This window comes from Diadema antillarum, unplaced genomic scaffold, assembly GCF_040938485.1.
Source record: "Diadema antillarum isolate AM-2024a unplaced genomic scaffold, OU_Dant_1.0 seq00002019_RagTag, whole genome shotgun sequence".
NCBI lineage: Eukaryota > Metazoa > Echinodermata > Echinoidea > Diadematoida > Diadematidae > Diadema > Diadema antillarum.
Window position 1 is genome coordinate 176,714 of NW_027272674.1, and position 15,106 is coordinate 191,819.

The 15,106-nt window shown below is 40.6% G+C and overlaps 1 protein-coding gene across 1 annotated transcript; it reads left to right on the forward strand.

The window, feature by feature from the left end:
* The first annotated feature begins 919 nt into the window (after positions 1-919).
* LOC139713637 (monocarboxylate transporter 13-like) lies at positions 920-14,883 on the forward strand. Its single transcript, XM_071625345.1, has 4 exons — positions 920-1,166; positions 11,940-12,080; positions 12,946-13,821; positions 14,624-14,883. Exons 1-4 carry the CDS (start codon positions 920-922, stop codon positions 14,881-14,883), a joined length of 1,524 nt encoding a protein of 507 aa, XP_071481446.1.
* Positions 14,884-15,106: the final 223 nt, after the last annotated feature.

Genomic DNA, 15,106 nt, shown 5'->3' on the forward strand with positions numbered 1-15,106 from the left:
TCGTGTGTTATTCTTGTCAAAGTTTATAGTGGAAATGTGGCTGTTGTGTTTGTTTGTTTTTTATTCAACGGATGCTCATGCTATACGATTCATTCATAATTGCACTTTGCAAAACCTGAAACTCAATGGAAATGTATAATATGTCCAAATTAAAATAAGAACTTTAAATCGATTACTGGTATAATATCGTCACCTCATCTAGATTAAATCTAATTGATGCAATTTTGACTAACATATCGCTGCCCAGTAAATAGATTACTCTCTTAGTTGATGTCTTTCATTAAAAGTACACCAGTAATCCATGTCCAGTATACCATATAGGGTGTTGATACATGTATGTTTGTTCATTTTTTTTTCTTTCCAGCCTACAGTATTTCTCTAGTCGACCAAATCCGAAAAAAAAAGTGGCCATGATGTGACCGACTGTAACGGAGACGTCACGACAGCGATTCCATCGTGGCGGCTCGCCAGCTGTGGATTTAGAGCGAGGGTCTAATACTGTACAATAGATATCCGACCGAACGATCGTGACCTTCCCCGCTTCACCACAGGCAGTGTGAATCTGCTCAGCTGATCGCAAGGTGTGTGTTATGCACAGCCGTCAGGGGAGAGTACAAGCATGGAGCTACTCCATGGTACAAGGTTAAACGTGTGAGTATCTTGCCCTGACACTGTCGCGGAGGACGCGCAGCATCAACGTGTTCAGGTGGTCATATCGAACACAATGGTACGATTATCTCGAGGCGATCGTTTCTGCAAGGTGGCTGACCACAAGAGAGAACGGACATGATGGATTGATCACTGTTCGATAATTTCTGCAAGCCGTCTGACCGCCAGAGTATTACACTTCCGTCCAGCTGCTCTTGATCCGATGACGGTTGTAAGAACTGAAATACAACAGAGCAGCTTGTAAAGCACCATGCCTATTAATGAACATTCTTGCCAAGCCGCTGCTCGGGATCGCCCCCATCACCGTCCATCAACCGCTCCGGATGGGGGCTGGGGCTGGGTGGTGGTCGTAGCTGCTTTCGGGGCCCTGTTCGTGAACGCTGGCTTTGTCCAAACCATAGGCGTGTACCAAGTCGAGTGGCAAGACTATTTTTCCGCGAGTGCTGGAACCGTGGCTCTTATTGTGGCAGAATTCAGCATTTTCAACAACGCTTGTGGTAAGATTGAAAACTGTCGAGTGAGCCAAGCATGTTGCTTAGTTTTATCGCGTTGAATTTGAATTTACTTATCTCTATTTGGCAGGGTTGTACTGCAGTACATGAAAGCAAGCAAATTGTTAGACTGATAACTTTAACGTCCTTCTCGAAGGAACAGCCAAATAAGATAACAATATTCCTTGTCTTTGATCAGATACCCCTTCGTCAGTGGGTTCGAGCCGGGTAATATTGAAGTACTAAGAGTTCGTGATGTTGTCCACTGAACATCAACCGAACACTGCTGTGGTATGATTTTTAGAAATGTGAATGGTGGATGTTATTAAAGGATTAGGGTATAGGCATTCATCGTGGACTTAATGCCAAAGTTATATTTCTTAGAATCTCCACCTTCCAAAGTGGCATAATGCAGCTACACAAACATAATTATTGTGCCTTGCGAATTATGTTTTTGAAAGAAGTTTATGTAGCCTTTTTTTTTGAGGGGGGGGGGGGGTGGTGGTGTCTGACGCGCATTGATAGAGATGTTCACGTGGAAAAAATGTTGAAAATATTTAGGAAAAGGTCCCCCTCTCCTTAACTCAGTAAATACAGCACAAATTATGGGATCGTTGTTTAAAAAGTATGTCTACAGAAAGTAACGATTTTCCTTACCATGATAGGGCATCGTGCCTGGATCGCCGAGGGAAAACTTGTGAGAAGGGGACTCAAGTTTTCAGCCATCCTAATAGCCTACCTGTCGCATGCGATGCTGATCGAAATTATGACTTTTGCGTTCTAAATATAATCACCTGTATTATGCTCAAAGCAAGCTTGCTTTAAACAGCAAATCCCAACCAGTGAAAATTTCGTCTGAAGAGAAAGAGTAAAACCTTACAATTTTATGATTCATATTGACTGTTCAAGAAATATTATTTATGAATGAGTAAACGTCACAATTTCATAACTTCTTAGATTTCTATCTTATTTTGATCATATTTTGGTTTAGTTTGGTTTGATTTATTTCTGCATTTTCTTTCTCCAAATACAATAACAAATAAAAACGAAGTGATACAGAGTATGCCAAAAAAGGGGGAGAGTATAACATACAAATAAGTATAAGAAATGACAATTCCATAACAACGTCAGTTTATAATAACATATGAATCAAAGCAACATATTAAGGCATACTGTATTTATACATAAACAAAGGAGAAATCAATACAGGGGACCGTCATCATAAGCAGAGCTTGACGTGGATGAGGCCCTATATGCAAATATATTACAAAACCAATAGATCTTCACATAAAACTTTTCATCTTAACGTTATAAACAGTGACTTGGTCCTTTGAAAGAAGAATAAAAAAGAAACTGTTTCTGAATTGCCCTTCAAACATTTCAGCTGACTAAGACGACACGTCTAATCCTCAGCCCATTTTTTTTTTCATGACAATAAGCGCGACTTTTTGACAACAGGACATCATGATGGCCTCCAAGTGAGACTTTCATAATTTTTGTTTTTCATAACAGAGAAACACACGAACAAATAAACCCACATGCCAGCAGCCTTTAAAGTGTGATGATGTAAGCGGTAAATATACACTTACGAAACAAGTGGTAATAGCACTTTGTACTTACACCCCGCTACCGTTGTTACCCTGCAATGGTACATTGAGGCCTCGGAAAGAAGAGAAGCAAATGGAAAGAAGGGAAACTCCCAAAACAATAGCTCGTCTAATTTGCATCTTTATTAATTCATTCCCACATTCCCCAGTGGCAGAAGCGTCTTATATGAGGTAAACGACCTTCGATAAACGATGATCTTTGATCAGTGATGGACAAACATTTTGTTTGACTTTTTTACTGCCATGTATGGCTAAAGTCTAGAGGAATGTTGTATGTTTAACACATCAAGTCCGAGAAATAATCTTTACATGGGACGTAGTTTTGTATTTTTTATATGAATTTCATTAGTCGTCATGGCAGAGTACGAAATTCTTTCATTTACGCCCTTTGTATTCATATAGATATGATTATTTGATTCTGTTGCAAATTTTTGTAGCGTCTTTGAATAGTGATTATCGCTATAGATTTATTTCTGATCCTTAAATTGGCCACAGGTCGTACAAAACTTAGTGAGATTTTTGAAGATATATTTCTGATTTTGTGTAGATAGGACTATAGCGAATTTAGATATTGAAAGTAGATTTAAATGTAATAGAAATATATGAAGAAGTTAATGCAGTGAAATAGAGGTGACAATTCAATGATAAGAGTGATACAGTTACTTGCGCGGCGAAATTAGCCCGGTACATGAGGGGTTATCTAACTGTAATAATGAGCGAGGCAGTCTAGAAACTGGATCGTTAACTCTTAAAGGGATCGTATAGTTTTGGTTGAGACCTAATTTCAGGTTTCTAACATTTTTGGTGAGATAATGAGAAACCTCTTGTGAAATATGAAAGAGCATGTAATTCTATGAGGAATTCAACGTTTATTTAATGAAAATTGGTTTTGAAATGGCTGAGATATCCAAAAAAAGAGCGATTCTAATAAAGTGTGAGACCCACACTTTATTACGATCGCTTTGTTTTACTTTGTTTTTTGATGTTTCAGTCATTCCAAACCCGATTTTCATTAAATAAACTTTGAATTCCTCTTAAAATGTTATGCTCTGTACTATATCATAAGTGTTTTCTTGGTATCTCGCAATAAGTTAGAAACCCAATTCTCATCTCCACCAATACTGTACCATCCCTTTAAGGTCACACAGATAACAAATGTAGGCGTATGTAAATTCTCTGATTATACCACTTATCATCAAGTTGCAAATAGTGCCTTTAAATGACAAGTGCTTTTAAATGTGAATGCTAAGTTACTTCGCAGATGAGTCTTCAACAGTATACAAACATGCGGTAATCCATTGTGCTGATACTGAAGAGTTGTGGTGGTGCAGGGGGCTGCATCCCAACTCTGCCCCTCCCTTCTGACTTTTATGAACTTGAGAAAAAAAGTAGAAAAAAAACCCACACAAATATAAACCCATGACTTCAAAACAGCATTGACCCTTGACCCAACCAACCATGAACCCTACCCCCCCCCCCACACACACACACACACTAAAAATAGAAAATTAGAATTAAAAAACTAGTGCCGCCTCTGTGGTGTGAAACTGCAGTACATATTGATACCTCGACACAAAATACAAACAAAACAACAAAGCCACACACATGAATGCATTCGCGCAATGTCCAGCAGGCGGGCATTTTAATCGGGTTTATAATGGTACAAACAATAATTATAATAAATAATTTGTAATTGTAGGACTGTTCACCTGTTGTGCTTGATTTTGTTCCCAAGACGTTTTCATACAGCATAGAAGTTATTGAATTGCCAAATAGTCTTTTTTTGAGGGGCGGGGTGGAAGGGGCGGGCGGGGGCATCATATCAACGAGTAGCCCTTTGAAGGAAATATTTCGAGCAATGTCATATTCCCTCGTATGACAATAGTACACTGAGTTGTTACATTCAAATTAAGTGGTGCTGCTGACCAACACACCTTGTCGCAAGGATGCCCAAAATGGCATCAAGGTGGATTTCACGGATTGGAAGTACCTTCTCTGTAGAAATAGTAGGAATTGAAAGGCTTGTCTAATACCTCGCAAAAAGCATACATGTTTGTTTGAATAAGTAACTTAATTCTATATAATTTCCAGTTGTTTTCCCAAGAATGTTTAAAATACGCCGGTCGCGCGTAAGAGGAACAAAACAAAACATCTAAAATACATAATGTCCCTTTCCTTTCGTATTCCGTGTATAACTGTTTCGAAATTCCTGTTGTTCCCTTTATTATTATCATTATTATTTTATTTTATTTTATTTTATTTTATTTTATTATTATTTTTTTTTTGTTTTTTTTGGGGGGGGGGGGGGGGGTTGTTCTATTCATTTTGTACAGACAACTTTCACATGGAAAGGATTTTACTTCACACATGCTGTCCGAAGAAGGAATGCGGAGTATACTAAGGGGTTCCTGAATTAGGATCAAGGTTATGTAAGCAGTGGCGGATCCAGAGGGCGCGCCCCCTCTTTATTTGTTTTTAAAACAAAAGACATAAAAAGTACAAATTAGATGAAACTCGGAAGTAGCACCAGAAATATTGTTTGCGCCCCCCCCCCCCTCTCTCTCTCTCTCTCTCTTTTAGGAATTCCTGGATCCACCCTTGGTAACGCTAAATTGTGTTTCTACCCTTGATAAGTATAATTTTCCCAGAAGAGAATTTTGAAAGAAACAAGGAAACAGTATATGTATAGTGATGATTGCCTCGAGAAGAGATTGGTCGAATGGCACATGTGTTGTAGTCTAACCAGTAGCCCGTGGCCGGTTTGTTGTTGTTGGTTTTTTTTTAATCGACACATTGCATTTTAAATATGATTCAAGGTAACCACGTTTTATGGAGAGGAAACATTTGCATGTAATGCATCTACTCTATGGAGTTGGAATGATTTTGCCCAGAATTTAAAACAAATTATAAACATCATTAAATTCGGGTCTGCTTTGAAAGCGTGTCTTTTCATGGTCTGTTTATAAACAAACACGAAACTCGAAGCCATTGTAATTTGCAGCTGTATATTCTGTTAATAGTGTTATAGTGTTTCCTCTTCTCGAGAGCGTATGTCACTATGTGCTATGACCTATATAAAATCACTGTTGATTGTTATCAATGATCAGTATTAGTTTAAGGGGATAGTACAGTATTGGTGGAGATGAAAATTGGGCTTTAACTTTTTTTGCAAGATACCAAGAAATACTTATGAAATAGTATAGAGCATACTATTTTAAGAGGAATTCAAAGTTTATGTGATGAAAATCGGGTATGTAATAGCTGAAACATCCAATAACAAAGTAAAACAAAACGATCGTAATGAAATGTGCATGGTCCCACACTTTATTAGGATCACTTTGTTTTGGATATCTCAGCCATTTCAAAATCAATTTTCATCAAATAAACGTTGAAATCCTCATGGAATTACATGCTCTATCATATTTCATGAGAGGTTTCTCACTATCTCACAAAAAAAAAAAATGATGAAAATCTGAAGTTAAGTCTCAACCAACATCCCTTTACAATCCCTTTAAAATGTATGACAACGCTATATCCGCTGCTGTCAGCCGTGTCCGGCTTCTTGGCACGTTCTATTCATTACGGGAATAAGGTGTATTACTGATAAGAGAATGACGTAACCCAGGCGACTGGTAGCAGCATTAGAGCGCTCATGTAAACATGCGGCACATGTGGGGAAAAAGTAGACTACTTATGAAAGCAAGAAGTGGTGCTGATTTCAGCTGAATGCCGCATTCACTGAGCGGCAAACATTTGCGAACGTAGCGAATTTAGGATTTCGCCAGGGTTCGTAAAGGGTTGCAAAAGGTTCGTTAACAGTTGCAAGAAAGTTCGCAAACGGTTTTGAATGTCGCAAGCACTTTTTCTTCTCGGAAAGAAATTTTGAACATGTTCAAAATTTCTTTGCGAATTTGTTTTTTTCGGCAACAATTGCAAACATTCTCAAAACACTCGTCAGATCGAATTCGCAAACGGTCGTAATACGTACGGCATCACTAACATTTGTATTTGATTCGCCACTGCTAGCGAACAGGTAACAATATGGTTCCTATATCAAAACTCCTGGAACAGGCAAGGTTCCACCCTAAGAAAGTTCTTGAAGCTCTTGACATCTCCATCATGTAATTGTTTCAAAAGCTTTTCGTATTGAGCAAAGTCTGTCCTCTGCAACAATCAATCTCTGACCCAAACAATCTTTCTTTTGTTCTTCCTGTCTTGTTTTTCTTCATCTTCTTTCTCTTAAGCTGCACGATAGCTGTAGCAGCAGCCAGGCAAAGCAGCTCTTCAAGGAAAGCAGCACGTTGAGCCTCTTCTTGGCAGAAATTCATTTCCATATTCTGGAAACCATCTTGAATGGTGGTCACAAGAGATCTACTACGCGGGCTTGTTATGTGTGGGGATTTTCCAGCATACCGGACAGTTTCTGAGGGCGGACAAGAATTTGGGCGAGTCAGAGCATGTGTCTTACTTGCTGGACGCGTTCTAAATTCTACTTGCGGGTATACTGTGTGACCTGTGTACCAGTCGCGTGGGTGCTGACAACTCAGTGAAGGAATTCCTCTGAAGGAATGGCAGAAGTCCCACAGAATGTCATTATCTTGGCTGCATACGGGGACTGCGAAGTGACCTGCGTTGGAGTTGCCTGCGAGGTGCTGCCGCTAAGGGCCTCCTGCTGGCGTTCTGCGTGGACCTCTCCGGGCACCCCCGCGACTCACCCGGAAAAAGTTTTGGTCATGCTCAAAACTTGGCTGCGCTTAAAGGGGATGGCTAGTAACTGATCAGTGGGAATCAGTGGGAATGCTGGAGGATGATTGTTCCAATCCTTGTGGGATTCATTTAAGAGTGCATTATATATCTATTGTTGTGTGAAAATTATTTGCTTCAGAATGGTCTCATATTCACGTAATGTGCAGTTTAATGTTTCCAGGTTAGCGTGCCTGGTCAGTGACGGGACATTAATCTGCACATTACTCGAATATGAGACCGTTCTGAAGCAAATAATTTTCACATAACAACAGATGATGTACTCTTAAATGAATCCCACAAGGATTGGAACAATCATCCCTCAGCATTCCCACTGATTCCCACTGATCAGTTACTAGCCATCCCCTTTAAATGGGACTTGAGTGCGCACCTCCGGGCAACTACGGGAGAGATACGCGCTAGGTACTGTCAGGTGCTGACCAACTGCGGAGAGCTCCGGGTAGCAAATTTGTTTCCCCGCAAGTCAAACCGCAAAACTTCCCCAGATACGGTATGACAAGGCCTTGAGCATGATCAAAACTTGTTCCGAGTGAGTGGTGGGGGTTCGCTCACAGAGGTACACGCAGAAAACCAGTAGGAGACCCTTACCGGCAGCACCTCTCAGGCAACTCCAACGCAGGTACTTCTCAGCACCTGTAAGTCGCTCGTAACAGAAAACGGATCGGTTTCAAAGCTCTCAGGCAGGTCACACAGAATACACGCAAGTAGAAGATAAGTAACACGCGTCTAGTAGGTAAGAAACAAGTGCGAAACTCGCAAACATTCTTGTCCGCACGGGGAAATTCTCCTGCGTGCTGGAAAATCCCTCCTCGCAACAAGCCCGAGTAGCTTGCCCGGAAAGGTGTGACACGGCCTTTAAAGGACAAGTCCATCTTCATATACATGTTGATTGAGTGAAGGCAACAATATTAGTAGAGCACATCAGTGAAAGTTTGGGGAAAATTGGATAATCCGTTCAAAAGTTGTGAATTTTTAAAGCATCTGCGCAGTCACTGCTGGATGAGAAGACTACTACAGTGTATGATGTCACATGCGTACAACGATATAATGAAAATAAAAAGAGAATTTCACAAAACTTTACTTTTTGAATAAAGTGCACATTTCTTCGGCTTGTCACTGATGTATGTTATGGGTAATATTATTCCCCCTGCCTTCTGAAAGAGAGAAGTCGAGTGTTCTTTTGTTATGCGAGAAAAGTGAAATTATGTTGAATTTTCTTTATTCTTTCTTTATATCGTTGTACACATGTGACATCACAAGCTATAGTTGTCTTCTCATCCAGCCATGACTGAGCAGAAACTTCAAAAATTCATAACTTTTGAACGGATTGTCCGATTTTCCTCAAACTATTACTGATGTATTCTACTAATATTACTGCATTCACTCAACCCATATGTCTATGAAGGTGAACTTGTCCTTTAAGATAGAAAAACCTTGTTCAGTTCATGGACATTTGAGAGCATACCGTTCCGCCCAAAAATCATCGACCTTGCCTTCATTTGAAAGCGTGTCGTTTTAGCAGGTCCGCTGTTTTTCTTGTACATTCATTACCTCTAAATCAATCCTTCAACAACAAACAACCGCACTCCAGAAAAAAAAAGTCGTCCTTGCTCCGAAGTCATGAAATTGGGTGGACGTTAACCTCTTACGGCGTTATTTTGAATGAAGATTCCTGATTATCAAACAATGATTAGGTTCTTTCCCAACGGATTGAGGGTTGTTTTGAAATCTTGAAATCATCTGACAAATAACCCCTTCTTCATTCTTGAATGTATACCCTATCAATTACATCGTACAACAATCCTCGAGGACAACAACAAACAAACAAACAAACAAACAAACCTACCACTGACTGAAAGAAAGGATCAATTCTTTGCTAAAAGATATGTGATAGATGCATAGGGTATTAGGTGTGTTGCAGGAATGTACAAGGAACTGGGAATCATACCAGATATCAGGTAGCCTATATAATGTGTGCTATCGTGAATAATACTCTTTCTTCACTAACTCTTTCCATCCACTTTTTTATATATCGTGTAAATCTGAGATTGTTTTAGACTGTGCCAAAGGACAAAGGCATAATATCAATGTTATATTATGATTACTATCTCTTTTACAAAATGGCTAAGATTGGAAAGTGTTTTCGACTACTGAATATAAGCCAACCCTGCAGGATGATGGAGAAGATGAATCAATTATAGATATATGAAGAAATAAATCAGTAAATGAATTAAAGTGGATGAACTATAAATCACATTCTCTCCTGTGCACATGTCAAGAAATAAGGATATGGATGAATGAATTGATAAATACATAAATAATTGATTGATTGGCTCAAAAATAGATGATTCGCTTTTTCTGCTACAATGTATACTTGTACATGGGGAATCGACAGGAAATGAGTTAGTAGAGAGGAGGTATAGGGAGGGAGTGAAGTAATACCGGTATAGTGCGAAAAGTATCCCACGTGTACGAGCTGTATCTCATCACATCAAGGTTCACATGTACCATATATTGGGTTTTCCAAGTTTCTCAAGTTGTTATTTGACAATCATTTACGTTATTATGACGATCATTTTCTGAAGTTGTTATTTGACCATCATTTTCTGATTAGATGTTGTTATTTGACCATCATTTTCTCAAGTTAGATAATAATGAAACAGTGGCATATAACCTGTGAGAGACATCGATGGACATGATGCCATGTCTTATTTTGTTTATTTCCCTTGCCATCACCATCATTGCTAGCCGAAAATTTGCAAAATATCAAAAATTCTTAAATTCCCCTCTTAATTCATGTTAATGAGACTTTAAGTGAGATTTTAATGAGACTTAGAAAGTTTAGTGGATCTCATTGGTTCGCATACCTTAACGTTTCTGCAAGAAATATGCTATGTAGCGATGTAATTTGTTTGTTTGTTTTTTACATCGTTATGCTTCATGTAAGCATTGATCCCTATATTCTGCTATAATGTGATGGATTCAACCGTTACGGATACACAATTTCATATATGTTAGAATTCGTCATTCCCAACGTTCGTTAATCAGAAAATGAAATACAGCGTAATAATTTTCGTCATTCCGAAGATTCGTTAATCCAAAAATGACAGAAGGCCCGTTATTTGAAGGTTCATTAATCCAAATACAAAATAAGGTTCGTAATTCCGCAGGTTCGTTAGGGTGGAAATTATCATTCCCGAGGTGCTTTTCATACCGACCCTTCTATCACCCCGAGGCGTTAGCCGAGGGGTGATGGAAGGGTCGGTATGAAAAGCACCGAGGGAGTGATAATTTCCACCACCATCCGAATACAGAGCAGTTAATATTTGTTTTATATACCTCATCGTTTAAGACTTAACCAAGATCTAGGGCTAGGCAAATACGAAGTAAATTCTAACTGTTAGGCCTAAACGTTAGCCCTAAAATCAGGCCACAGCCTGCGCTTGCTTGCATGGTTTTCGTGCATTTCGTACACTACCCAGTACGCACGGTACATTGTAGCGTTACTCACTCACACGGCCTTCGGCGAGCTCCTGCAAAAAATCTTGGCAGAAGATTACAGTATACATCCAGTTTCCCGTCGCTCGTGTTTTAATTCGATATTTCCGACATGCTGAGATTTGTCTCTGCTTCGGGATCCTAAGAAATTCTAATTGCAAAGTGTACGATCTTTGATCCATATAAAACATGCGTTGTCTTTATGTAATTAACGAACCTTCCGAGTAATAACGAACCTCATTTCATTTCGGATTGACGAACCTTCGGAATAACGAACATCACCCATGCGGACCATAATGTTTCCTCAGGACAGTGAAATCGTGATAGTTTGACATTTATTCGACTAGATGATCTCATGCCTTGTCACATCTCTCGTCCACTCGCGCACAAATTTCCTCCAAACAAATTTCTAAATTTCGTTCCAATCACATTGTTCCAGAGTTGTGATGATTATCGATGATGTGTTTGTCTGTATGTCCGTGTGTTTTGTTTTGTTTCTCTTTGCCAGCTTTAAAGAGAAATCGAAAGATTCTTGGTCCACTGTTGGGAGTCACAACTTCCGATATAAGGTCCAAGGATTGTCAAACATTGAAACAGACATCATAGTACAGATTCTCTCCCAAGAGTGTACCAGAGAGCCCATACTGTAATCATCGTTTAGGGTATACGTTTTATTTTTCTAATTACATCAGCTACCACCGTGCTAGTGCTGCACTCTTTACATACAAACAGACAGACATACAGTGGTATTGTGCCTCTGTTGATTATCAGTCAGAAACTCTGCCTTTACGTCCGGAAAAAAAAGAGAAGAAAGAGTTGTTCGTTGTAGTCGCTCTGATTGTGATTGATGTGACGATTGTTGTTTGATAACACTTGGTAAGATCATTTCCTCTGCTTTTATTTTTGTCAGGTTTGTTAGCTGGAGCACTGTGCAAGAGATACGGCTGTAGAAAGGTGCTGATCCTGGCTGGCGTCATCTCGTTCACTGCACTTTTTACGGCGTCTTTTGCAACGAAGCTTTGGCACGCCTACATCTTCAGTTTCCTAGCAGGTCAGGGCAAATTATAGTATCTGTTGTGACCCAATGGAGAAGGATGCACATCACGAGCTCGAGACCCATGAGTCCGACAGCTCATGAGCTTGACATTAGACAAACAAGGCCCATGAGCTCGACACTAGGGGGAAAAAAACCCACGAGACTGACAATACATCATAAATGTACGCAGTGTCGGTCCCATGGATCATATTTCCGAGCGTCGAGCTCATGGGCCTTATTTGCCTAATGTCGAGCTCGTGGGCTGTATGACTCGTGGGCTGTATGACCCGTAGGCTTTATGACTCAATGACCTTTCTTTGATGTCGAGCTCGTGTGCTGTATGACTCGTAGGTTTTATGACTCGAGGATCTTACTTTGATGTTGACTCGTGTCCTGTATGACTCGTGGGTGTCGAGCTATTGGCCATGGATAAGGCCATGGTCTTTCAACCTTGAGGTCCCTGGTTCGAGTCCCCTAGTCAATGCACCCTAACTTCATCTCCTTAATGTCCTTCGGAAGGGACTAAAAGCCGTCGGTCCATTTTAAGTCAAATTTAAGTCAAAAACAAGAAATAAAATCCTTCAGCATCAAATTAGTTCAGAGTTAAAGTGATTTACATATACTACTAATCATTTGACATTCTAAAGGAAAGACAATGCGCTTGCTAAATCTTTTACCGTAATAGTTTCATATGAGAATATAAATGATGTGACTCTTTCCCAATGTGAGAATAAACGGGGAAATTGAGACGAGCTGTTGGATACTTTTGCATTGTTTTCTGCTTACCGAATAGCTAGGAACGCAAACATCTACAAGAGATCATCTTTATTAATGCCAGTGTCAGGAAATACAATTGTTTATTTTCTTCTCTTGATGACAGGTGTTGGATTTGGCTTGTCCTATCCACCGGCAATCGTCATCAGCAATTTCTACTTCAAGAAGCGACTGGGGATCGCCAATGGGATTGTGAACTCGGGCATCGGGGTTGGTGTTCTCTGTATGGCTCCGCTGCTCCAGCTACTGTCTACGCAATACGGCTGGAAAGGCGCCATCTTGATCCACGCTGCAATCTCCGCGAATCTGATCGTCTGCGGCGCCCTCTTCCGGCCGTCGGGGTTGGAAAGACGAATCCTGAACGCGGCGAGACGGAGTCGGATCGTGACCCCTCGAGAGGAGTGCATCGAAGATGACCTCTCTTTCCACGAGGTCATCAATGAAAAGTCAAAATCAGACGATCGACCAATCAGACGATGGCTGAGCCGAGTCGCATTGATTCTTAGTAACTTCTTTGATCTGTCGATATATCGCAACTGTCGGTATGTAGTCTTCATGGTTTCAGTCATTATTTCCAGCTTCACCATCGTTGCTTACATTAATTACCTGCTGTCAAGAATGGTCTACGACCTGAACTTCTCCAAGATGGAGAGCAGTCTGGTGATGATGTTTCTAGGAATCTGCAACACCGCTGCTCGTCTCCTGCAGGGTATTCTGCTGGACGCTCACCTCATTTCGTCCGTCAATCTCTTCACCTTGTCCCTTGCCTGCCTCGCGACAGCCACCATCTTGAATCCGCTGGCGGGCACCTACGCCCAGCAGGCAACCCTCGCCGGATTGTTCGGGCTTGGAATCGGCGTCTTCTATCCGCTGCTTTCGCTGCTCGCTGCCGAGTTTGTCGGTCTGCAAAAACTCTCCAATGCCTTTGGAATGCTGATCGGCGTGGCCGGGATTGGCGCTCTTCTTGGTATTCTGATGATGGGTACGTAACTTGCAAGAATGTCAGAATTGTACTCCCCCTTTGTATGATCTCCAGGGCGTATTGGAGTTCTTGTCATAACAAACTTACGCATGTCACTGTCAGCGGTAGCATCAGGAATTAAAAAACAAAACACGAGCACTTGGCCAATGGTGACATGTTCATAGTGGAAGCTCATTTGCTGTAAAGATGATGCAGACAGTTGCCTATGGTTATAGTTCATGGCTCACGTGACATATGATTCGATATAAACGTGGTAGTGCACAGTACATTTTATTACGCGCTAAAGCTTCAAGATGTTGTTGTCGATCTATTGCCAGATTACTCTGGCGTTCCAAATAAATCTGCTTTCCTCGACAAAGATTTGGGACCTTAAACATTTTTGGTTTCACAGATCATGTAGTTGATTCTGTATTAGACATAAAATTAAATGAAATGTCTTACGCGTCGTTATTCCTCTTTTAAACACTTTTTATAATAGAGGGAGAGCGCAAAGAATACAAATCCGTTCTTTGAATACCACCTCGAAATAACCAATTTCAATAACATCTTTTCATATCAATGTAATACTGCGAGGTGATATCGCACATCACTGAAGTTCTAATTACCTAACTTACTAGAATGATATGCACCACTGAGGTCATCACATGTTGCTTGTTCGTACTGGCTTCATGTAAGAAAGATTGCAATATATGTATCTCCGATTTATCAATGTATTAATGAGGTTTAGTGATGTCCGCTAAGTCGTTAAGTACGTCTTAATGTTGACGTAATTTCGTTCCATTTGTGTTTCACAATTAACCAGGCTTTCTCTATGATGCTACCGGATCCTACACCATTCCGTTTTTTATAACCGGGGCGGCAGAATTCGTGGCGGTGCTCATGATGGTCCTCTTGTCCACATACTCTCGGAGACTGCGAGACGAGAATAGCAACGAGACCGGAAACGGATGTGATGACGTCAAAACTTCGGCATCTCTCGTCGACCCGAAATCCCGTACAAATGGCTACGGAAAGGTCCCGACAACAGATTGCTCGGAACTGGCCACTTTCAGCGACGCTTGAAGGCCACCGTACACTATACGACTTTCGGTCGTACGACTACTAGTAACCGACTTTGGATCTGAAGTAAACAAGCATGTTTATTCTGAGGCTATTGTGATTTATTTCGGATCCAAAGTCGGTCAGTCGAGCGACCGAAAGTCGTATAGTGTGCGGTGGGCTGAAGACTCACTGCTGATATGACTCTGCGCTTCTTATACCTCACTATTATAACACACAGCTGCAA

Bases quoted from the DNA above. Each gene is read 5' to 3' on its own strand.
- LOC139713637 (XM_071625345.1), top strand. From the start codon at position 920: ATGCCTATTAATGAACATTCTTGCCAAGCCGCTGCTCGGGATCGCCCC. The intron at 1,167-11,939 runs GTAAGATTGAAA...TATTTTTGTCAG, and splicing joins CATTTTCAACAACGCTTGTG to GTTTGTTAGCTGGAGCACTG. The intron at 12,081-12,945 runs GTCAGGGCAAAT...TCTTGATGACAG, and splicing joins CATCTTCAGTTTCCTAGCAG to GTGTTGGATTTGGCTTGTCC.